Source organism: Polypterus senegalus, chromosome 4, assembly GCF_016835505.1.
Source record: "Polypterus senegalus isolate Bchr_013 chromosome 4, ASM1683550v1, whole genome shotgun sequence".
In the NCBI taxonomy this organism is placed as follows: domain Eukaryota; kingdom Metazoa; phylum Chordata; class Cladistia; order Polypteriformes; family Polypteridae; genus Polypterus; species Polypterus senegalus.
Genome location: NC_053157.1, coordinates 17,526,484 through 17,551,773, shown reverse-complemented (window position 1 = coordinate 17,551,773; position 25,290 = coordinate 17,526,484). Strand labels below are relative to the sequence as shown.

At 40.5% G+C, this 25,290-nt stretch overlaps 1 protein-coding gene across 5 annotated transcripts in view; it reads right to left on the bottom strand.

Annotated features, from left to right (window-relative positions):
• gria2b (glutamate receptor, ionotropic, AMPA 2b) overlaps positions 1–25,290 on the bottom strand; it is a 203,927-nt gene that overhangs the window by 109,924 nt on the left and 68,713 nt on the right. For all 5 annotated transcript variants that reach the window (XM_039750300.1, XM_039750301.1, XM_039750299.1 and 2 more), the window contains exon 3: positions 4,422–4,661. In XM_039750300.1, the coding sequence (XP_039606234.1) occupies positions 4,422–4,661 (240 nt within the window). The remainder of the gene's footprint in view (positions 1–4,421; positions 4,662–25,290) is intronic.

The window sequence follows — 25,290 nt, the reverse complement described above, 5'->3', positions numbered from 1 at the left end:
GTTGTGCAGTAAAATTAAACTCATCGTTATCGGACAAGTCTTCGTGTCATTGTTGGTGAGTAACCATAATTTATTTTCTACTTACAGTACTTATTACATGTACGTACGTTTAGTGTCACTGTACACACATTTACTGTATACAATTTTTCTTGCATTGTATGTATTTATTGCTGGTGGCCTGTCTATCGTAATGGCTGTAACATATGTGATATCGGAGACACTCGATATCTTTAAAATAATATTTAGGTTTTACTGTATATAAACAGTGTGTTTACATACATAATTTCAATGAATCTTACCTAATATCTAAGAGAATACAAAGGGTTTATGCTGTATAACTGTGCAGGGAATATTTATAAACAGTGTGGGAGAGTTTATAAGAGCTTAAAATATATAAAAATAACCATACAAACATGGTTTCTACTTCGCGGATTTTCACCTATCGCGGGGGGTCTGGAACGCAACTCGAGAAGGGATTACTGTATATAATCTTCATTTGGATCTTGATCTTTGTTTGTCTGCGAATGAATTAGAAGAAGAAGCACTAGATGGCAGTAGAGAGACAGCTATAACATAGGCATTAAGAATCTCCTCCAGGCTTATACTACTGAAGACAGTAGTACTCCAGTCACACCTCAAAACACAGACATTTAAACTAAACAAATTGTTGTGCTTTAAATTAACTAAAGAGATCTTCATTTAGATCTTGATCTTTGTTTGTCCGCGAATTCCATGCATGCGTAGACCACCTTCCAGTTTAGTACGTTGTTGTTACTCACGGATGTCAACAATGTGCCGGAATAACGAAAGGGGTGGTGGACAGTGTTACGCTGCTTAACTCCTGAGGCCTGGTTAGAGAATGAGATTGCCGAAGATAAAAGGTATGTGCCTACGTAACATATGTATGAAAGAAAGACAATGGGTAAAATGAATGACAACGTAACAGCACGTTCCGGAAATTATTATTGTTACGTTGTAGCCGGCGAGTGCTGCGCTTCTCACAGTTGTACCGTAGCTTGCTCACATGTCAGTGAAGTGATCCTTATTTATGCTTTAAAGAGCCTGGATACCTATGTGCCCACCTTTTATAACCATTGCTTCGTGTATATTGCCTTACTCTTTGGATTGCCACAAAGCAACCTGCGAGATTGGACAAAGGTTGAGAAGAGATTGTGACAGGAAACGACAGCGTCGTGAAAACGAGACAGACTGTGAACGGACAGAAGCAGAAATGCTCCTACACCACCACATAATTACTATTCGGACAGTGATTCCGAGTAGGCCGTTCCTATCGAATCAATATCCAAGGGTTTTCTTTTGTAATTTTTGTTTCCCTTATAAAAAATCATAATACTGTGCAACGAAGGGCCCAGTTCACGGCTGGCAGCCGCGTTTGAACAGGGAGCCCTTCACAGACAACTTTAACACGCACAACGTAGTTGGGCACACATGGCTAGTATATATATAACATTCCCTTCTCTTTCTCGCCCCACAGCACCAAAAACCATTCAGTGAAGTCACTTAGCTCCGTCGAATCTGGGTTCTGCAGCTATAAGAACCCCGGCTGCCTAGAAGAAAGCATATTTCTGGTAAGAGATTCTTGCCGGATGGAACTCCTGAGTAAACAGATCCTGAACCTGTGGCTAAAGTCAAGCCCCTTTGTTTATTTGAAAGCTCAAGGGCAAGACATTCATCTGCCAAGAGGTGCTGCTTTTTTGTTGAACTTTTATGTTAAATTAAACAGGACGATCTATTTTATGTCCCAACTTTTATTTTTGAGATGTGTCATTCCTGCACCCGGCCACAATATATATAGTATGTGTTTGTCTGTTCGGCCTAGAAGTACAAGGCTACAGCATGAAGCTCAAAGAGCCTATAAGGCAGCCCTGAGTTAACGAGTCGGAGAAAAACTCGCTTTGCCGTTAATAAACAAGCGAGGTGAGCACATAGGCAAAATGACACCTCTGAGGAAAGAGAAACTTACTTAGCTGCTGATAGACAAGGGGGGCAAGCACGTCCGCAAAACAAAACCACCGACTCTGCAGTTCAATTTTTTTTTCTGACAATTTCAATAGCTTCTATGAGCCTGGGCTTACAAAGCTAGTATATACATATACATATATATAGACCCCTTCTTAAGAAACATAATCTTGACCCCTCTGCCTTTGAAAATTTTAGACCCATTTCTAACCTACCCTTCTTAAGTAAAATTCTAGAGAAGGCAGTCATTATGCAGTTAAATGACCACCTAAATAAATATGCTATTCTTGATACTTTTCAGTCAGGCTTCAGAACAAATCACAGTACAGAAACTGCACTTGTTAAAGTAGTAAATGACTTGCGGGTAAATGCAGACAGAGGCCATTTATCTGTTCTCATCCTCTTAGATCTGAGTGCTGCATTTGACACCATTGATCATAATATTCTTAGAAATCGCCTTAGTCAATGGGTGGGCCTCTCTGGCAGTGTCTTAAATTGGTTTGAATCCTACCTGGCAGGGAGAAAATTCTTTGTGAGTTGTGGTAATCAAATCTCAAAGACACATGATATCCGATATGGTGTTCCACAAGGCTCTATCCTGGGTCCGCTGTTATTCTCAATCTATATGCTTCCGTTAGGTCAGATTATCTCAGGGCACAACGTGAGCTACCACAGCTATGCTGATGACACACAGCTGTACTTATCAATAGCACCTGATGACTCCGACTCTTTCGATACACTAACACAATGTCTTACTGGTATTTCTGAATGGATGAATAGTAATTTTCTCAAACTAAATAAAGAGAAAACTGAAATTTTGGTAATTGGCAATAATGGATTCAGCGAGGTTATCAGAAATAAACTTAATGCACTAGGATTAATAGTTAAGACGGAAGTAAAAATTTAGGGGTAACCGTTGACTGTAATCTGAATTTTAAATCGCATATTCATCAGACCACTAGGACAGCATTTTTTCACTTAAGAAACATAGCTAAAGTTAGACCTCTTATATCATTGAAAGATGCTGAGAAATTAATTCACGCTTTTGTTTTCAGTAGACTAGATTACTGTAACGCACTCCTCTCAGGACTACCCAAAAAAGACATAAATCATTTGCAACGAGTGCAGAATGCAGCTGCTAGAATCCTAACTGGGAAAAGAAAATCCGAACACATTTCTCCAGTTTTGATGTCACTACACTGGTTGCCTGTGTCATTCAGGATTGACTTTAAAATACTGCTTATGGTTTATAAAGCCTTAAATAATCTCGCTCCATCTTATATATCGGAATGCCTGACACGTTATATTCCAAATCGTAACCTTAGATCTTCAAATGAGTGTCTCCTTATAATTCCAAAAGCTAAACTTAAAAGAAGTGGTGAGGCGGCCTTCTGCTGTTATGCACCCAAAATCTGGAATAGCCTGCCAATAGGAATTCGCCAGGCAAATACAGTAGAGCACTTTAAAACACTGCTGAAAACACATTACTTTAACATGGCCTTTTTATAACTTCACTTTAACTTAATACTGATACTCTGTATGTTCAATTCTTCATAATAACTATTCATGGTGGCTCTAAAATCCATACTGACCCCTACTCTCTCTTCTGTTTCTTTTTCCGGTTTCTTTGTGGTGGCGGCCTGCGCCACCACCACCTACTCAAAGCATCATGATGCACCAACATTGATGGACTGAAAGCCAGAAGTCTACGTGACCATCATCATCAGGTCCTTCCATGAAAACGCTAAATACAAAGAGGACTGTTTGATTTATGTTAGGTAGATTGCCCAGAGGGACTGGGCGGTCTCTTGGTCTGGAACCCTACAGATTTTATTTTTTCTCCAGCCTTTGGAGTTTTTTGTTTTTCTGTCCACCCTGGCCATCGGACCTTACTCTTATTCTATGTTAATTAATGTTGACTTATGTTTATCTTTTATTGTGTCTTCTATTTCTCTATTCATTTTGTAAAGCACTTTGAGCTACATTTTTTTGTATGAATATGTGCTATATAAATAAATGTTGATTGATTGATTGATTGATAAAACTCCAACCCATATATTACATACCCTTTTTTTGTGAAAATTAACTTTTACAAATATTTTTACCCTATAAAGCCTACTCAGGAGAACATCTCTTTGGCAAGATCGGGCAGTACATCTCTTGTCTTGGATAAGAAAACTAGATGACATACTTGCCACTATCCAAGTTCTTTTTCAAGTATACAGAAACACAACGGTTTCAAGATATTAACAGGTAATCTTAAAGCTTGACCCAACTACCTTATAGAAAACTGAAACTAAAATAGTCAGTTTCCATATTCTGTTTTATTTTTTCAGTAATAATAACTCACACGGTAGCTTAGTCATACTTGCACAAACATTGCCTTAAGCTTTAATGTGCTGAGACGCGCTCTACAACTTAAAAGGCTGTCGTCCACTTACCTCGATCACTGTCATAAAGATAGGCAAACTTATCCCACTGATAGTATTCAATCAAACTAAGAAGGGCTCCCTTGACATCAGGCCGCATTTGTAAAACAAACTGATGTAATCCATCTGCAGGGAAGCTGGGTGTAATAAATGAGACATGCAAGGTTCCACAAAATGATGTTATTGTATTTACAGACTTCTTATCGTAGAATCCAAAAATAGCATAAACTCCTCTTGAAAACTGGGAACAGACTGTAGAAAGAGAAATAAAACACAAAGATAAGGCCATCGTTAAAACATTGTAAATATAGAGGTCATGAGCATTAAAATTTCCTAATATATCCTGATTATTTTACTGAATGTTATACATGAGGTTATTTTTTGCTTCTCTAATCCACTAACTGCTGCTTTTGCACATTTACCATATTCTCCTGAAAAAAGCTACCTTTATGTCATGAGCATTACTAGGGTATTGTACCATATTAGCCATTATGAATTTAAAGAGAAGTAAAGCAAAATGACACATTTTATTGGCTAACTAAGAAGATTACAATATGCAAGCTTTCGAGGCAACTCAGGCTGCTTCTTCAGGCAAGATGTCATTTTGCCATGAGCAGGAAAGAATTAAAAGAAATTATACAGGTAGCTTTACAAATATGGGACAAAGCCTAAATACCACATACTGTATATAATCACAGATAAGTTCTCCTGTGGATAAGTCGGGACTTGATTTTATTGTATATTTTCAGTCTTTATATATAATACACTAACATGGTTGTTCGTTTGTCTGTCCAGGATTTTCAATCACCTGTAGCTCACAAACCGTTTGACGTTTTGACCTGAAATTTGGTACTTACCTCTTCATAATTTAATTTATTCTTGAGGCAGATTGAAGACTTAAGTGCCAGCTTAAGTGAAAAATTAAAGAAAACGTACTAAGTAATTACAGCACAAACACTGACTTAATCAGTTTTAACGTGAAAAGATGCTAACGAAAGAAGAGAAGAAGCGGGCCGCTAGGGTGGGGAAAAGAAGAGCTGCTCAATAAGCATCAAGCACATCAACCTCTGAGCAAACGAATGCTAAACGTACAGAGAAAGAGGATGAAAACTAGGAATGCTTAAGTCAAGTGTATTCACTCACGGTATAGTGCAGTGCGCCATTACTGGTATTTTATAATGTCAGTCGTATAAATTGAATGCGGAAAACTCACGCTATTGGTGCAAGAAATTATGATATACTAACGCCCGTCTGAGAGAGTAACCACGGTGCACACAACCTTTTTTTTCTATGTATTGTGCCTACATGACCACACGGTAATACCCAAACTATTCTGAAGCAACGTTTGCACTGATTTGTGTTTTTTGCATCTCACACCCTCATACGCCTTTATCGTAAGAGCATCCCTTATCTACGATGTTCGATCAGAAGAAAATATGAAGCTGGTTTTAAATTAAACGTTGTTGAAGTAACGACAGAAATTGGTAACTGTGCTGCTGCAACAAAATTCGATGCGTCTGAGAAACTGGTGCAAGATTGGAGGAGGAAAGAAGACGTAAAAAAAAATTCAGTGTCACATTTTTGAACGGGCGTATAAGTCTGGGTCTGATTTTATGATCGATTTTTCTCGTTTCAAGACCCGACTTATACGTGAGCATATACGGTAATTGCTTTTGTCTGAAATTAAAAAAGTCTGAATTAGCATAAGGATGTTTCACTTCCCGAGTCCTCCCTGCGTGGAGTTTGCTTGTTCTCCCCGTTTCAGCGTGGGTTTCCTCCCACCGTTCAAAGACATGCAGGTTAAGTGAATTGGCGATTCTAAATTGTCCGTAGTGTGTGCTTGGTGTGTGGGTGTGTGTGTGTGTGCCCTGCAGTGGGCTGGCGCCCTGCCCGGGGTTTGTTTCCTGCCTTGTGCCCTGTGTTGGCTGGGATTGGCTCCAGCAGACCCCTGTGACCCTATAGTTAAAATATAAAATATGGTTAATGGATGGATAAATGTTCATAAGTAATATAATGATTTACTTTATAAAGTTGAAATTCATGATAAACAACATTAACAGTGTCAAATATTTGTGTTAAATTTTAGCCAGAGTTCTTCCCCTGGCTGATGTTCAAGTTCCTTTTGTGTGCCCTTTTTGTCAAATTTTGATTCTTTATTGATTGTATGACTGGTGTTGATTATTTTCATTTTTCTGTGTTTCTTATTTGTTTTGTGTATTATTTAATTTCTATGTGTCTATGCTTGTTCTGTTTTGTTCCATGTGTCTTGTGCATTGTTCTCTAAGTGGTGGGACCACCAGCCTGTCACCATCAAGGGGCTATCCTCAGCCTTGTAAAGGACGAGCAAACAACCAGTCTCTTGCGGTTCACCGAATGCACTGACGTTGGTGAGTACTCAGGTGCTTATTGCTTCTTTTCTTTAGTTCAGAGAGAGAGAGGGAGAGGAAGAGGGACCTTCTATACACAGACAGACGTGTGCCTTTCTAAATGATGTCCAATCAATGCATTTGGCCACAGGTGGACTCCAATCAAGTTCTCAACACATCTGAAGGAGAATTAACAGCAAACAGGATGCACCTGACCACAACTTAAAGTGCCAGAGTGAAGGGTCTGCTTAATTCTTAAATGAATGAGAGATTTCAGTTTTGGATTTTTAATAAAATTGCAACTGTTTCTTTAAAAAAATATATATTTTCACTTTGCCATTATGGGTCATTAATTGAGTCTAGACTGAGGGGCAATGATGGCAAATGTATCCATTCAAAAATACATGAAAGTGTGCAGAAAGTGAAGGAGTCTGAATAGGTCTACTGTCTGAGTCCACTGCAGCTGGGTAGGTGTACCTAATAAAATGGCCACTGTCAATAAGGAACTAAAAACCCGCAAAGCACACAAATGTCACAAATTTTATTTTAAAATGAGATACCATAATTGCTTTTAGGGCTATTAATTGTGTTTTTTTGGTTTTTTTTTTTGCCAAGGCAGCAGCTCAGTGTGCTTTCCAAAAATACTGGAGGACCTACAGGATACAAGAATCTATTCTATCAAATGCTATTGCTAATCTGTCATTTTGCAGCATTGCTGCAATCAGTATAAAGAGATGACTATGCAAAGTACCACAGAAAAATCAGCCGCAGGAGCGCATTCTGAGTCATCCTTGAGATCAATGCAATTACCAAGGTTGACAGGTATTAAAAGGGAAGTTTTACAGTCCAACAAGAGCCATAACATTCACTTGTCCTGCTAAGGTGTAGATTCAATCCAAAAAGCACGCTCAACATTTTGTTTTGCAATACTTGTTTCAAAAGAAAAGTAAATACAGTACATAGAGATGACCACAGTTTAGCTGGTCAGTCTCATTTATCAGAAGGTGTCTGATATGACCTTGCAGAGTTATAGAGTTATAGTTGCTGGATTGTTCTGTCAGGGTGACGGCATAATAAAGACACCCTGCAATCGGGGACCATGTTTTAGGAAACATCAGGTGGATGAAGGACCGTTTACCACAGTTATATTTACATTCCACAGTCCTGGGCTTAGATGTCCAGCTTGCTCTTTAACTTGCATGTATTTGCATATGGCCATTATTCCTAGTATTACTGTCAGTAGGGAATCCATTCCTGGATGGGTTTATCCATTTCCGGGAGTTCGGGAATCCCGCATGTCATTCCTGGGAATCCCGGGCTTCCGTGAATGACACGGTGCACGGGCATCTCACATGTGAACAGTTTTAGAACGACTGACACTTATTATTAATAAAACTACTGCAATATGTTGACACCAATAAAAGACTAACCTTAACTACAAGCAGTTCATGCTGTCATATAAGTACATGTATCTAGTCCAGGCCTCCACTGAAGTAGGCGGCACAGCTATTAGATACTGATACACTTGTTCTAAACAGCGCCCGCGCTTGCCGTTGCTCTGAAACACCACCATTTCAGCTTTTACTGATGCATCCAGTTTCTTGTCATCATTCTGTGATGGCAAGTTTCTTGGCACAGCTAATGCGGATGCAACAGATTGACGCATTGCAATTTCAAGTTGCTGTTCAAAGCTGTTGTCTGATGAAGACACCAGTCTGTACTGTCAACAGCACGTGCCACAGACGTCAACGAACTCTGCCCTGTCCCGATCTTCATGAGCTGCGGAGTGCAGACTCCTCCCAGTCCATCTGACCTTCCTTTTTCTTTTTTTTGTACTTATTATTATTTTTAATAATGTATTGGCGTTCCTGAATTGGTTTCTTTTCTTTTTCTTGTTCTTCTTGTAAAGCACTTGGAGCTACATTGTTGTATGAAAATGTGCTATAGAAATAAATGCTGTTGCTGTTGTTGACCCTGTAGTGGATGTTAGCCATTAAACCCTAAATCTGCCAGCTCATCGGAACCTGAACAGGTTTCTTAAGGTTGATGTTTGCCTCTTTTTGCCCGATCTTGGCACTGAACCTGAACTTGAACTTGTTCCAGTGTTCCTCAGTAGTTAAGTATGTTTTTTCCCCATCCACTTACAGTTAACTCAAAGTTATTTCTTCACAAACTTGGCATATATGCATTTATTATGCAAAACTGTGTTTTAAAGTTACGCAGTTTCTATAAATTAAAAAAATATATATATCTTGCCCACACTGGTGCTTTACAATGGAGGCTATGGGGCATGAAGGAAAAGTGTAAAAATGTACCAAATACATTAATTTTTCAAGCCAAGACAGTTGTCGAGTATTGATTCACGCTTTGCACATTTACAACACACATTTGTCACAGCAAAAGGGATCTGGAAATAATAATTTTATCACATATTCCTCAAACTATTTTTCTTATGACAAAGGTTATGCTTTCAATTCACTTGTGTGAGTTCTCATATACTGTACATAGAGAAGTAAATGAAAACAAAACAAACCACGAGGCCCAGATGTTTACTGTGATTTGGCCTTTCAAGAGGAAATAAAGGTTGTTGTACAGGAAGACCAAGTGTTGAGCTATTGCCCATGGCTGGACGTTTTTAAAAATGGCTGAATCTCATAATAGTACTTTTTTCGTACCAAATGACAAATAAAAGCTATTTTACAATCTGTGTATAATCATCAGTTATACACATGGATCAATACTGGACAACTATCTTGGCTTTGAAAAATGGGCATATTTGCAAAAGTTGATTTTTCTCCATGCCTCATAGCCTCCAATGTTAAGTGTTTGTGTGTGAGCAAGATTCACTATATATGTATTTTTTTAATTTAAAGAACACAATTTAGCATGTTAAATGTATTTATACCAGTTTGTGAAGTCTTTGACTTGAAAGATAATAAACTATTATTTTTATTTGGTAGAGCGACGGGCGCTGAGCAGGCTCCTGTCAATCATGGAGAATCTACTGCATCCACTGAACAGGATCATCTCCAGACAGGCGAGAAGCTTCAGTGACAGACTGATGTCACCGTCCTGCTCCACTAACACACTGAGGAGATCATTTATCCACCACACTATTTGACCCTTCAATTCCACCCGGGGGGTTAAACATTAACATTATACAAATTTGTATTGTCTGTTATACCTGCATTGTTATCTCTCTTTAATTTAATATTGCTGCTGGAGTATTTGAATTTCCCCTTGGGATTAATAAAGTATCTATCTATCTATCTATCTATCTATCTATCTATCTATCTATCTATCTATCTATCTATCTATCTATCTATCTATCTATCTATCTATCTATCTATCTATCTATCTATCTATCTATCTATCTATCTTTAGAAATGTAACCTGTCCCAATTAATGCTGAACAAATCTTTAATGATGGCTGGGCATTTATATGCCTTCTCTTCATGGTCTCAATGTGCGATCTGTCCCTTTGGCAAAATTTATGCTGATGATGGCCTCAGAAAGTTCCAGGACCTTAGTGTAAAATATGAAGTACTCTCTAATTCTTTTCTTCTTTTATTCAGAACTTTGGTCTTTTTTTTTTAATCTTGTGGCCTCTCATTTGCAGCCGCTCTACCTTTTCACCCACATTACATATTTTTTATGCTCTTAGCTCCAAGTAGTAAGGCAGTTTCCACTTTGTGTTTTCTTTTCTGTATTCTCTCCTATTTTTCTCTATCAGTGTGTAAAATATGGAAAATAAATCTAGCACCCTCTGCAGCACTAAACAAATGATTCAAGGAGCACAAACTATCAGTTCACACAGTTTATGTTTGTGTGTAGGTCATGCCTGACTCCTCGCTACTATTGCCAGGTCCACAGTTTTCTCACCCAGTGGGGCTATTTTTTTTCCTGTTGGCAGGTTGTCGGTTTTTGGGCTACTTTTTAAAAATCGACGTGGTATTTTGGGCTATTTTTCGAATCACACATTTTAATATGTTTTTCATCCATCTGGCACCCTATCCCTTGCTATTCGGACATGTGTATATTTTTTCTGTCACCAAAATCCTGTTTCCCTCCCATTGTGTGATGGTATAGACCCATTCTATCACTCTGAAATATCTCTGAGGGCGGTCTCAAGCTTTGATGGTATGTTCCCTGCATTCTGGTGTGTCATTTTCTCTACTTCACGTATTGGGCTATTTTTGGGGGGGAAATTCACTATTTTTAAGCTCTCTTTGGGTTATATATTTTTTTTGGGACCTGGGAATCCTACTCCTCGTTGTCTACATGTCATGTGGATTACACTGGATCCTTCTTGTTTTACCTATGGGTCTAAATTTCCCAGTACTTATATGCATATATTTTGGCTTTGCCCTCTTCTTTAGTCTTTTTGGTCCTGTACTTGTCATTAATTATTTATATTTTTAAATTATTAATTATTTCCATCACCCCACATATTTATCTCATTAGATACATCTTTATTTTAGCCACAATTGACTATTATATCTTGACTATCAGATTTGTGCACTGCTGTTTTTTTATTTTTCTTATTTCTATTTGTTCTTCATGGTTAAATCTCATATACTCACTGTGCACATTTGGTCAACTTTGTAATAAAAATGGGAAAAAAAGCAAAAGAAAGCATCCCATTTTCTCTGTAGCAGTCTGGAATGGCAATGTATCTGCTCAGATGAAACATAAACTGCAGCGTGCTATTGAGACAACAGAAAAGACTGTAGGACTGAAACTGGACTTCATATGCATCATGGGATAGGAAATATCAGGAAATATAAGCAAAGACTACACTTGCCCGGTCATCCATCTCTTTCAGTTATTACTGTTAAGGAAATGTTAGTGGTCACTGATTAGGCAAGAAATCCACAACATTTAGAGTTTCCTGGCTACTGCAGTCACTCTGGCTATACACCAACATTGATTCCTCTTTGGTTTCTAAACTCCTCCATTCAATCTAAATTTTGCATCATTTGTGTTTATGTGATATATTTACATTTGATATATTACTTGGCAGGAGTACACTTCTGCATTATACTGTAGCTGGTCCTAAAACAGCTCTGATCCCTGGTTTCAGAACATCTGGATCCTCTACAGATTGCCTATCAGACACACAGAGGTGTGGAGGATGCTGTCGTCTCCATGCTCCACAGAGTCTACTCCCACTTGGACAAAGCAGGCACCACATGTTTTTTGAATTTTTTCGGTGCTTTTTAACATCATTCTGCTTCATTGACTGGGGAAAAAGCTCAAGGCTCACACAAGCTCCTGGCTCATGGACTACTTGACCATCAGACAGCATTTTGTGAGGCAGAGGGACTATGTGTCAGACATGGTGGTGTGCAATACTGGAGAACCTTAGGGAACTGTCCTGCCCCTCTTTCTGTTCACCATCTACATAAAAGACCTCCAGCACTTGCCATCCACAGAAATTTTTACATGACTCCTCCATGACAGGCTGCATTAATAATGGAGATGAGTTGGAGTACAGGAAATTACAGGAGGTCTTTGTCTTGTGGTACAGGAACAACAGCCTGCAATTCAACATCAGGAAGACAAAAGAACTGGTGATGGACTTCTGCTGTACCAAGTCACCACTCGGGGGAGGACATGGAAGTGTATGCAGAGCTACAAGTACCTGACTGTACAAGAAGGGCCAGAGCAGACTGGACTTGTTAAAAGGAGACTTGGGTTTTTTGATGGGTGCGGCAAACTTCCAGAAATGTTCTACCAACCCAATGGATGCCATCATGAAAATACCCTCCACCCCATGTAGGAGGCGCTCTCTTGTAAGCACATTTAGCCAAAGACTCGGCCTATTATGGTGTGTTAAGAAGCATCTGTGGAGTTTTTTTCTGCCCACTTCTATCAGGCAATTCAATGCTTCAACCAGATGTTCGTGTTACATTTATTGATTGATTGATTCATTCATTCATGTATTTATTTATTTATTTCTTATCAATTGATTGATTTGGCTTGCGGGGGGTTGGCACCCTGCCCAGGACTGGTTCCTGCCTTGTGCCCTATGTTGGCTGGGATTGGCTCCGGCAGACCCCCGTGACCCTGTATTCGGATTCAGCGGGTTAGAAAATGGATGGATGGATGGATGGATGATTTGGCTTCATTATGTGTCCTGTGAGTTGGTGTCCTTGTTTTTTTAATGTTTCTAATGCTGTATTCATCTGAATTTCCCCATGGTATGATAAAGTTTATATAATCTAATCTAATCTTATACAATACTCCTGTATATAGGGTTGTGATGGTTAATGTATTTTATATTGTGTTGTTTAATTGTACTTACCTTTTTATATGTATGTGGATGGAAAAACTAAGAGAAATTCCTAGCTGCTATATTACTTGCCAATAAAGTTCAAGTAAAGTTTAATTGTTCTTTATTTACCTAAACAATGGAAAGATGAAATTCCAAGAATTGATAGCAAAAATAAAAAGAGAATTGAATAAGGTTCAAAACAAGGTATATTTGAGCAATATCTAAGTTAGCGAAACATATCCAGTTCTTCCCATTATAAGGACCATTTTTATGTTTGAAAAGTTTTTTACTTCAATTTCGCTTGTTTTAAAGAGTATATTACAGGGTCCACACATCATTATGTGCCTTAAAGATACCAAAACCCAGCTTGGAAGTTATCAGTTCATCAGCTAAAGGACAAATGCTAATGTGCAAAGCATTATTGAGACTTTGTAGGACATGGCGTCCTTGCTGTGGTATCGATTGCACAATGAAGAAGAATCTCCTGAGACCTACTACATCAGATCATTTGATTAGACGCACACTAGCTTAATAAAAACATTGGACTGTGAAAAATTTACTTTCAAAGACCAAGACTTTAGACCTTTTTGATGAATGTTTTGGACAGGCTAAAAGTTTATTTGTACAAAAAAAAAAAAAGTATTACATAAAACAGGAGGGTGACAGGGCCTGTTAGAATTAGCCTGCTGTCAGGAACCTTTGGATCTTAGAATATAATCTAGGCCCTGTGGACTGGGACCCGGACACAGGCAGACGGACAACATAGTTCCAACACACATCGTTTATTTACAATAATATTTACATTAATTGTGCTCACATGCACCCCCAGTGCCTCCAGCACCGTTCCCCCAATGACCAGGCCTCTCAGTCACTGTGCCTCTCTCTCTTGGCCGCCTCCGGTCCTCTCTCCAGCTCTGTCCTCTTCCACCCGACATCCACCATCGACTGAAGGGAGGCGGCCCCTTATATGGGAACCCGGATGGGCTCCAGCTGCTTCCTGGCACTCCCTCTTGGACACACCCCTGTGTGGCGGAAGTGCCGGCTGTGCACCCGGAAGCCGTCCGGGTGTCTCCTGTCTTCTTCTCCCCAGCACTTCCTGGTGTGGCGGAAGTGCTGGGCTCCAGGGTTCTTCAGGCACCGGGGTGCCGCTTGGCGGTGGCCACGGGTCCCTACAGGCCTGGGCTTCCAAGCCCTTTACCCGAGGCCCCCCACATAACCAGGGCGGATGCCCCCTCGCGGTCTGGAGGAGGCACAAGCCCTCCTCTGGTCCTCCTGGGCTGGAGCCCGGCCGGGGACCACAGCCTTTTGGATAAGAAACACAATAGTACGTGTGTATGTATACATACCCTATCTGTACCCCACTTAATCGGCACAGAAAATAAATGGATAGCTGTGTCATCAATTTTTGTGCCTGGGCAGCATGGTGGTGTGGTTGTAGTGCTGCTGCCTCACAGTAAGGAGAGCAGGGTTCATGTCCCGGGTCCTCCCTGCGTGGCGTTGGCATGTTCTCCTCATGTCTGTGTGGGTTTCTTCCGGGTGCTCCAGTTTCCTTTTACAGCCCAAAGACATGCAGGTTAGGTGGTCACGTGATGCTAAATTGGGTCATGTGATTCACCCTGAGATGGACTGGCACCCTGTCCAGAGGAGGATAATTTGGCACTGTCATGACTACACTTTAGTTCTGCTCTTAATAGACTATACATGCATAGTATTATCATATTCTTTAATGAATCTGCAGTTATTATGAAGCTTTTCTCTGTTTTCTTTTCCATTTTGTAGAATGCTACCACCACCTGATTTAAATCCCGTGTAGCTGCCTGTGATGTTTGAATAAAAGCAGATACTCCAGCTTCCCTTTAGACTCACCACATCAATTCCTCTAAGATGAAGCTATAAAAACAATAATCAACGGCTAAAAAACATTTATGTCATTATCAAAGAATGCCAGGAGTGATTTGTGACAGACGGGTATCAGCAAGAGTGAAAGGGATGGTACAGGACGGTAGTGAGACCAGCTATGTTATATGGGTTTTTAGATGGTGGCACTGACCAGAAAGCAGGAGACAGAGCTGGAGGTGGCAGAGTTAAAGATGCTAAGATTTGCGTTGGGTGTGACGAGGATGGACAGGATTAGAAATGAGGACATTAGAGGGACAGCTGAAGTTGGACGGTTGGGAGACAAAGTCAGAGAGGCGAGATTACGTTGGTTTGGACATGTGCAGAGGAGAGATGCTGGGTATATTGGGAAATGTATGTTAATGATAGAGCTGCCAGGAAAGAGAAAAAGAGGAAGGCCAAAGAGAAGATTTATGGATGTGGTGAGAGAGGACATGCAGGTGATGGGGGTGACAGAGCAAGATGACGAGGACAGGAAGATATGGAAGAAGATGATCCGCTGTGGCGACCCCAACGGAGCAGTGGAGAGAAGAAGAGGAAGAATACCCAGTAAAGGCCTTGGCAGTCATTTGGCTTTGAACCCCGGCAGATTTTGTTTTTTCTCTTCTGTTTTCCTGCCCCTCCTTTGCCATCTGGCCTTATCATTGGATCCATCTTTAGAGAGTTAAAAATAAATGATTGTACAGTGTCAGAGATGGCTGGGGCAGCGACCCAGGCTGGGACGCCCAGGAGGACCGGAGGAGGGCTTGCGCCTTGCCCAGACCATGTGGGGGCAACCGCCATGGTACCTTTGGGGGGCACGGGTACAGAGCTTTGAAGCGCCACCCTGTAGGGGCCCTTGGGCACCCCTATGCCTTTGGAGCCCTGGCCCTCAGCACTTCCGCCGCACCCGAAGTGCTGGGGGGAAGAGGAGCAGGGGGATGCAGCCGACACTTCCGCCACACTGGGGCGTGTCGGTGGAAGATTGCCGGGACACATCTGGAGCACATCCAGGGGACCATAAAAGGGGCCGCCTCCCTTCATACAATGGCTAGAGTTGGGACAGAAGAGGGGATGCGGTCTAGGAGGAGAGACAAGAAGGCGGCCTGAAGAATTGAGGCCTTGTGTTGTGGCCAGGACTTTGGGGACTTTTGGGGTGTGTTGCACTTACTTGTAAATATTAGAAGGACAAATAAACATGTGTTGGGTGACATTGACGTGTCCGCCTGTCTGTGTCCAAGCCGGCTACCACAACATATAAGTGCACTACTTCTCTAATAATTATGTATCTGTTTTATGTTGATGTGGATTGTGACCACATGGGGGCACCACTGAATACCAAACCCAAGACATAGTAATACAACACATGGTTTAGACATTTATTCTTTCTACAGCACCTCTTTACAATCGTCCTTCCAATAACAAGCCAATAACACAAAATAGACAATTCTTCCTCCTTTCTACCTCCACTTTTGCCAGCTGCTTCCCGACTCTGACTCCCCGATGTGAGACTGCAGACTCCTTTTAAGTTTGACCTGGGAATGCTGCAGGTGTGAAACCATGTCTTTGAAGAAGCACTTCTAGCCATTGAAAAAGTAGGAAGCACCCATCCACCAACCACACACAAGACATCACCTTTTATCGATACCCAAGGATTCAAACAGAGCTGCACCTTCAGACTCCAAGTCCTAAGCACTCTTGAGGGTCCCCCAACTGGTTTACCATACGAGGACCACTGCAATCTATCATATGGGGTTTGAAACAGCTTCTGATCCTTGGCTTTTATCAGTCAATCCATTTAAGCATGCCGGCTGGGTACAAATTTATTTCCTCGCCCCCTGTCGGCTGATTTATTTGCGTCATTGCACTGGCCTTCCATCCAGGTAATGAATCATCATCTGCTCTTGCCATTCTCCTACTACATCCATCCATCCTTCCATTATCCAACCCGCTATATCCTAGCACAGGGTCACAGGGGTCTGCTGGAGCCAATCACAGCCAGCACAGGGAGCAAGGCAGGAAACAATCCCCAGGCAGGGTGCCAGCCCACCGCAGGGCACACACACACAAACACACACCAAGCACACACTAGGGACAATTTAGGATCGCCACTGCATCTAACCTGCATGTCTTTGGGAGGAAACCAGAGCACCCGGAGGAGTACTAATTTATTTTTCATATGTTATTTATTCATTATTATTCTTTCTAATTCTTATTCGTTTTTCTTAACTGATAACTATTTCTTTGACATCTTGTAAAGGACTTTTGTATATGAAAATGTCCTATAGAAATAAATGGTGCTGTTGATGTTGTGCACATTTTCTCTTAGAATACATAGCCAACACCGTCTCTGTCTCTAAAGCATCGATGGGACTGCAGTTGTCCTGATTGCTTTCATAATTGGCAAAGCATGGATCATACTACTAGAACCTCCCAATAAGTCACACATAGCTAAAAAAAAAGATGTCTGCACATGATGTGAGATGACTCCATGCATTTTCTTTCACTTGAGAACTTTACCGTATATACTCGAGTATAAGCTAACCCGAATATAAGCCGAGGTACCTAATTTTACCTACAAAAACTGGAAAAACGTATTGACTCGAGTATAAGCCTAGGGTGGGAAATGCAGCAGCTACTGGTAAGTTTCAATAATCAAAATAAATACCAATAAAATTACCGTACATTAATTGAGGCATCAGCTCATTAATTGAGCACACAGCCCGGAATGAGTCTCACAGAGGCTGCACAGCACCACACAGAGCCCACAGCAGCTCTTCTACCGCCCGCAGACCAAACCAGGTATGGTGGAACCGTAATTCGTAATTCGTTCCAAAACTCTCGTTGTAACCTGATTTGGTTGTGACCTGAAGTAATTTTCCCTATAGGATTGTATGTAAATATAATTAATCCGTTCCAGATTGCACAAACTGTATGTAAATATATATATCTTTTTAAGATTTTTAAGCACAAATATAGTTAATTATACCATAGAATGCACAGCGTAATAGTAAACTAAATATAAAAACATTGAATAACACTGAGAAAACCTTGAACAACAGAGAAAACTAACACTGCAAGAGGCTGCGCTATAGCGCTCTGAACCGCTCGCTAAAAAAATTTTTTTAATGAGTTTTAAGCACAGGGAAAAAAATGAACATTTGAAAAATCCACAATTTAATAAACTACCAAGGAAAGTAACATTACAACAATGCACACTATGAACTGATCGCTGTAAACAGAAGTGAAGTGGAGGTTAAAATCCAGTAGAAAAAAGTCTTCATTAAATACGAGGTTAAAACAATGCTGGAAGCAGTCTCTTTAAAAACAAGCCCGGTGCATTCTTTAACTGCCTTCTCGGCCTTATGCGGCCAGCACTGTCTCTCTCTCTCGCTCGCTCTCTCTCTCTTGTGTGTGTGTGTCTCTCTCTCTCTCTCGCCGGCCGCACACTGAATGCACAGGGAGAGACTGAACACGTGCGGAAACCATCGGCGCGCACAAACCAAAAGGGAAACTGGCTTTTCGTATACCGAGTTTGTGGTCGTGCACAGATGCGAAAGTTTGGCAAACGTTTTGGTCGTAACCCGATTTGTACATGTTCAGAGACGTTCGTGAACCGAGGTTCCATTGTACTGTACACTCCAGTTTTCTGTCGGTTTGGCGGGGGCAACAGGACCTGACTTGAATAAAAGCCAAGGGTGATGTTTTTCAGCACATTTTGGGTGCTGAAAAACTCGCCTTATATTCGAGTATATATGGTACTTTAACACCTAGGCCTAAGGTTCTGGGTTCAAATTCCATTACTGACACTTTGTGACCACGAGCTTGTCACTTCACCTGCCTGGTGCTCCATCTGGAAATACAAAAAATGTGACCATTTGTATCTCAAATGTTGTAAGTTGCCTTAGATAAAGATGTCAGACAAATAATAATATTAATAATAACACCAAATGCAAAGCAGATGCATGCTGAATAGCTTGTAAAACACTGACACCTGTGCATGTGAACACACATTAAAAATCTGTTCAATGCACAAATAACACTTGCATAATAAAACACATCTGTCTTGCTGTATGTCCAACTTCATAATTCTTCACAATACCCATCTACTGTTTCACTTCGCTTCAGCTTCCCTGCCCTGAAAAATCAGGTTTAGAAGATATGGGTAGATGAAAAACACAATTAACTAATGTGACCGGTAGGGGGCATGCCACTGAGCCCTGAAGCCACAAACACAACAGCACCAACACAAGTTCTAGGTTCAATGAATAATTTATTTTAACGAGACGTCAAGCAAAATGACCCCTTTTATTGGTTAACTAAAAAGATTACAATATGCAAGCTTTCGAGGCAACTCAGACCGTTTCTTCAGGCAAGGTGTAATGGATTATATGGATTACATCTTGCCTGAAGAGGCCTGAGTTGCTTCGAAAACTTGTATATTGTAATCCTTTCAGTTAGCCAATAAAATGTGTCATTTTGCTTGACTTCTCACTACATTCATAATGGCTAACACGGTACAACACCCTAATACTAATTTACCTTAACAAATACCTTCACACAGTTTATTTTTAAGCATTCACACAAGCACAATTGCTTTTTCTTTCTCTTCCTCCTTCCTCTCCTTCCACTCTTCCAGGTGAGCTTCGTCCTCCACCTCCCAGCTTTGAGTCTCCGAATGGAAATGAGGTGACTCCTTTAATACAAGACCTGGTAGTACTTCTGGTGTCATGGAAGGTGTGGGAAGAACTTCCGGGTGAGGCATAAGTTCTCCAAAATAGGGAGAGATTCTTTTGCCAGTGCCCTCTGGTGAAACCCAAGGACAGCAACAGGTTTACTTTTTAAGGCTACGGGTCCCATGATACCCTGCAGGTGTCCAAACTGGGAGGCGACCTGAGAAGCATTGCCACTTTCTGTATTGGGGGATAAACCCAGTCCATTCACAACACCCCAATTGCCCTGACTGGCATAGAAATGATTAGCCATCCCAGCCTGGTTGCTTCTTCTATTACACTGTCTGTTCATCATGGCCTCCCATCCATGTAAGACAGGGGTGTCCAACTCCGGGCCTTGGTGAGACACAGTGGCTGCATGTTTTCACTCCAACCATCTTCTTAATTAGTGAGCCATTTTTGCTGCCCATTAACTTGTTTTCCCTTCGTTTTAGTTGACGTGACTCAGACTGCTTAGTTGTTTCTTTTTCCTTAATTTTCCAGTCAAACAATAATGAGACACAAAACAAGCCGCCACATGACCAGCTAACCTGAAAATAAAGAAAGATGAAGGTCTTGATAATGCTGGTCTGCTCAGGGCACCAAAACATCTTGATGGCGGTCTTAGAAAAAATAGAAAATCAACAGTCTGCTGTGGCAGAATGACAGCAGCAACAAGTCATGATATTCAATAACAGCTTTAATTAACAGCAAGAATTGGCTTCTTATTAAGAAACAGGTTGGAAAGAAATTGGCTGGAGTTTGATGTTCCAATGTAGCTGGTCATCTTTTCTTTTTGACTGCCACTTAATGAAGAAACAAATCAATTTAGAGGACTGAATTCTAAAAATCAGGCTATTAAAATGAAGGGAAAAGGAGTTAATTAGCAGCAAAAACAGGTCACTAATTAAGAAAAGGGTTAGAATGAAAACCCAAAGCCACTTCTGCCTTCCAGGACTGCAGTTGGGGACTCCTGATGTAGATACTGTAAGTGTCTGAAACTTTACTGGAGGAATGCCACACCATTCCACCATAAGAAATTTCAACAGTTGTTATTTTGTGGTGTGATTAATTTGTTTCTTGTTTTTTTTAATGTTTCTGGTCATCTGGCTGTGAAAACTGGTCACTGATTAGGAAAAGAGTTAGAATGAAAACCTGCAGCCACTGCGGCCCACCAGGCCTGGAGTTCAACATCCCTGCTGTAGAAGATTCAAATGTTCTGAAACCAGGGATCAGAGCTATAGTATAATGTAGTAATGCAGAATTACACTCCTACCAAGTAATATATCAAATAAGTCTTTATAAAATAACACAAAAGATGCAAAATTTAGATTGAATGGAGGAGTTTAGAAACCAGAGAGAAATCAGAGATGGTTTATCACCAGAGTGACTGCAGTAGCCATAAAACTGTTTATATGTTGTGGAGTTGTTGCCTAACCAGTGACCACTAACATTTCCTTAACAGTAATAACTGAAAGAGATGGATGACTGGGCGAGTGTAATCTTTGTTTATATTTCCAGATCATTTCCATTCCCATGATGCATATGGACAATACTTTCTGCTGTCTCAATAACATGCTGCAGTTTATGTTTCATCTGAGCAGATACATTGCCATACCAGGCTGCTACAGAGAAAGGGGGATGCTTTCTTTTGACTTTTTTTTTGTATATTTTTATTACAGAGCAAATGTGCACAGTGAATATAAGAGATTAAACTATGAAGAGCAAAAAAATAAGACAAATAAAGAAAATAGACACAAATAAGATATCAATATATACTGTAATAGTTAACTGTGATTAAAATAAATATGTATCTAATGAGATAAATATGTGAAGAGATGGAGGCAATCAATAAAGATACAGATAATAAATGACAAGCACAGGACCAAAAAGACTAAAGAAGAGGAACAAAAACTAAAGGTATGCATATAAGTAATGGGAAATTTAGACCCATACATAAAACAAGAAGGATCCAAGATAATCCCCATGACATGTCGACAGCGAGGAGCAGGGTTTCCAGGTCTTGAAAAAATGTATAGCCCAAAGACAGCATAAACATATTGAATTTCTCCAAAAAAAATTACCCCAATACGTGAGGTAGACAAAACGACACACCAGACTGCGAGGGGGCATACCATCAAAGCTTGAGACCACCCTCAGAGATATTTCAGAGTGATATATACCATCATACACCTGGGTTTCAGTGACACTAAAGAACATACACAAGTCTGAATAGCAGGGGATAGGGTGCCAGCATATTAAAATATGGTTTGAAAAATAGCCCAAAATACCACATTGCTTTTAAAAAAGTAGCCCAAAAAACTGCAACCTGCAAAAGCCAATTTTTCCACCTGCTGACAGTAAAAAAATAGCCCAACTAGAAGAGAAAACTCTGGACCTTGCAATACTAGCGAGGAATTCGATATGACACAAGTCCTAAAAACTAACTAACTAACTCACTAATTAAGAAGATAGTTAGAATGAAAGCCTGCGGCCACTGCAACCCACCAGGACTGGAGTTGGACACCCCTAATGTAAGTCAACACCCAGTCCGGGACACCAGTCTCTCCATGTGGCCATTCACACTAATGACACTTGTAGACAGTTTGTGGATGAAAACCGAGACTTGACTTTTTACAGGATGCTTGCATGCTGGACTATCATTCATTTTTTTTCACTTATCCATATCATGGAGTACATTACAGAACCATGGAAAATTCAATTTGTGGCTATTTTTCTTGATCTTCAGAAACTACCCATAAATTCATATAAGAGAGATTGTAATTACATTCGGTTTTCGAAGAATGCATTATCAGTGTTACAGGAGACGTCAAATCAATATGCCATGTTTGCTTGGATTATGTGTTATCGATCACAATACATACACAGATGTATATATATATATATATATATATATATATATTAAATATGTATATTCATTTAAGTGCACTTTTATGTCATATTTAAAGGTCATATGAGTAGCACTGCGTATAGAAATACTATATAAAATATGCCATACAAAAAAATAAGCTGCATTGTATTGCATTGAAAGTGGAAATGAGCTTATGAGAACAAATGTAACTGAATTACTATACTGTATATTTCTCCCCTCACTGCTCTATATGTAAAGCCATTTCCAGGAATTGAAATACGTGTTTTGAAGAATAAGAAAATCATTTACTCCTAAGACAAGGTGAAACCTCTCAAATTGTGAAATAGTCACAGAAAGAAATAAATGATGTGATTATGCTTAAAATGAAGATGGATAGATTGGTTATTTTTTTTCTACTGCCTCACGCTCATAATACAGTAGGAAACTGGGGCAGAACGGTGGCAGAAGGAAATTACATTTATATTAACAATAAACTGCTGTTTGTGTCCAGGAAAGGAAGAATTCCTTTTATCTTGCGAGATCTGTTTTACTTCAGGATAAGAGGTGCTCTCTTCCCAAGATCTCAGCTGTTTGAAAGTGCTCTAGTTGTTAACCAAATGTCTCGTCCCCATTATCAGTACACCCCATGAGTGCAGAATCATCTGCATAAAAATGATAACCCAGTCCAAAGCTATAAATAAAATGGCTAAGGGGAAGCATGTAGATATAGAAGAGCAGAGCGCCGAGGACTTTTGGGGCAAGTAAAGAAAACAATAACGTGTATTTCTTGTATAGCCCCAAATCAAACAAGGTAATGCCTCAATGGGCTTTAACAGGCCCTGTTTTGTGATAGTCCCCAAGGCCTCGACTCTCTAAGAAGACAAGTAAATACTCCCAAAAAATCCTTGTAGAAAAAAAAAACAATGGAAGAAATCTTGGGAAAGACAACCCTCTTCCAGGTAGGTTGGGCATGCAATGTGTGTTAAAGAATGGGGTAAATAGAGCACACAAAACAGAACACACGTAACCCTCTTCATGGAGCTAGATGGCTGGTACATCATGGCCACCTCTGAAATACAATACAACAATAGAAACATCTTTGTTCTGGTACAGCTCTCCTCAGAAAGTGTAGGCCCAGAGTGCTGTAACAATGCAAGAAAACATTAAACCACTTATTAAACAGAGAACTATCTTATATGAGGACGCTGACTTGTTCAAATAAGGGTGGAGTGGTGGCTCTGAGGCTAAGGATCTGTGCTGGTACCCAGAAGGTTGCCAGTTCGAATCCCTGTCACTGCCAAAAGAGATCCTACTCTGCATTGGCCCTTGAGCAAGACTCTTGACCTGTAATTGCTCCAGAGGCGCTGTACAGTGGTTGTCCTTGCGCTCTGACCCCAAGAGGTATGAGAAAACTAACCAATTCCTAATAAATAAATCACAAAAAAAAAAACACATCAAAGACAAAATAGAAACTAATTAGCATAAATGAAAAACAACACTTTCTGCCCCTGAGCTAATTGTAGAACCACAGCCAGACTGTAGAAGTGAACTTGTTACGATCAAATTGAAGATATAGAGTTTCTCAGTTTAGTAGGGTTCTGACCAGAAAGCAGGAGACAGAGCTGGAGGTGGCAGAGTTAAAGATGCTAAGGTTTTCATTGGGTGTGACGAGGATGGAGAGGATTAGAAATGAGGACATCAGAGGGTCAGCTCAAGTTGGATGTTTTGAAGACAAAGTCAGAGAGGCGAGATTGTGTTGGTTTGGACATGTTCAGAGGAGACATGCTGGGTATATTGGGAGAAGGATGTTAAGGATAGAGCTGCCAGGAAAAGAGGAAGGCCTAAGAGAAGGTTTATGGATGTGGTGAGAGGGGACAGGTAGGTGATGGGTGTAACAGAACAAGATGTAGAGGACAGAAAGATATGGAAAAAGATGAATCGCTGTGGCAACGCCTAACGGGAGCAGCTGAAAGAAGAAGAAGAACTCCTTTGTGCATCAATCAATCCTTAAACTAGATATGTAACTTAACTCCAGTTCAAACGTACATTACATATTGTGTGTTGTGATGTTAAGTCAAGTCAAGTACATGTGCAGTACAGTGCATTGCCACACCCGCCACACGACGAAACAGCTCGGCAACCTGGTTGGCAAACCCCAGGCAGACATGTGATCCAGTCCCACCCTCCGGAAATGACCTTCTGTCTGCTGTAGCCAGGTGTTACATGGGCAACCTCTTGGTCTGGTCCAGCCACTCGGGTCACCAACAATGAGGATACTGCAAACTGGAACACCATTGGGGAATCACGCCACAGGGCTGTAGTGCCGTATCTGACGCTCCCTCACAATGCAGGTAATGTGCCTAATTTGGGACTCCATGAGCAACACAAATTCAGACCAGTGGTACCCAAGGATTCTCCAAAGAGACACAGTACTGAAGGAGTCCAGTCTTGATCTCAGGTCACTGGATAGCGTCCATGTCTCTCAACCATATAGCAAGACAGTAAGCACCAGGACTCTAAAGACTTGAATCTTTGTCCTTTTATAGAGATATCGGGGGTGCCACACACCCCTTTCCAGCGACCTTATGACCTCCCAGTCCATCTACTGACTTCATAGGAAGAGTCACCAGAGGCATGAATGTCACTGCCAAGGTAAGTACTTACCTTGTGATGTTAAGTGTCATGTTAAATGTATTTTGAGTTATTTGACTGGTGCTGCAATGGAGTTGCTGTGATGCAAGAAAATTTTCAGACTTGTCTGACAATAAAGTATTATTAT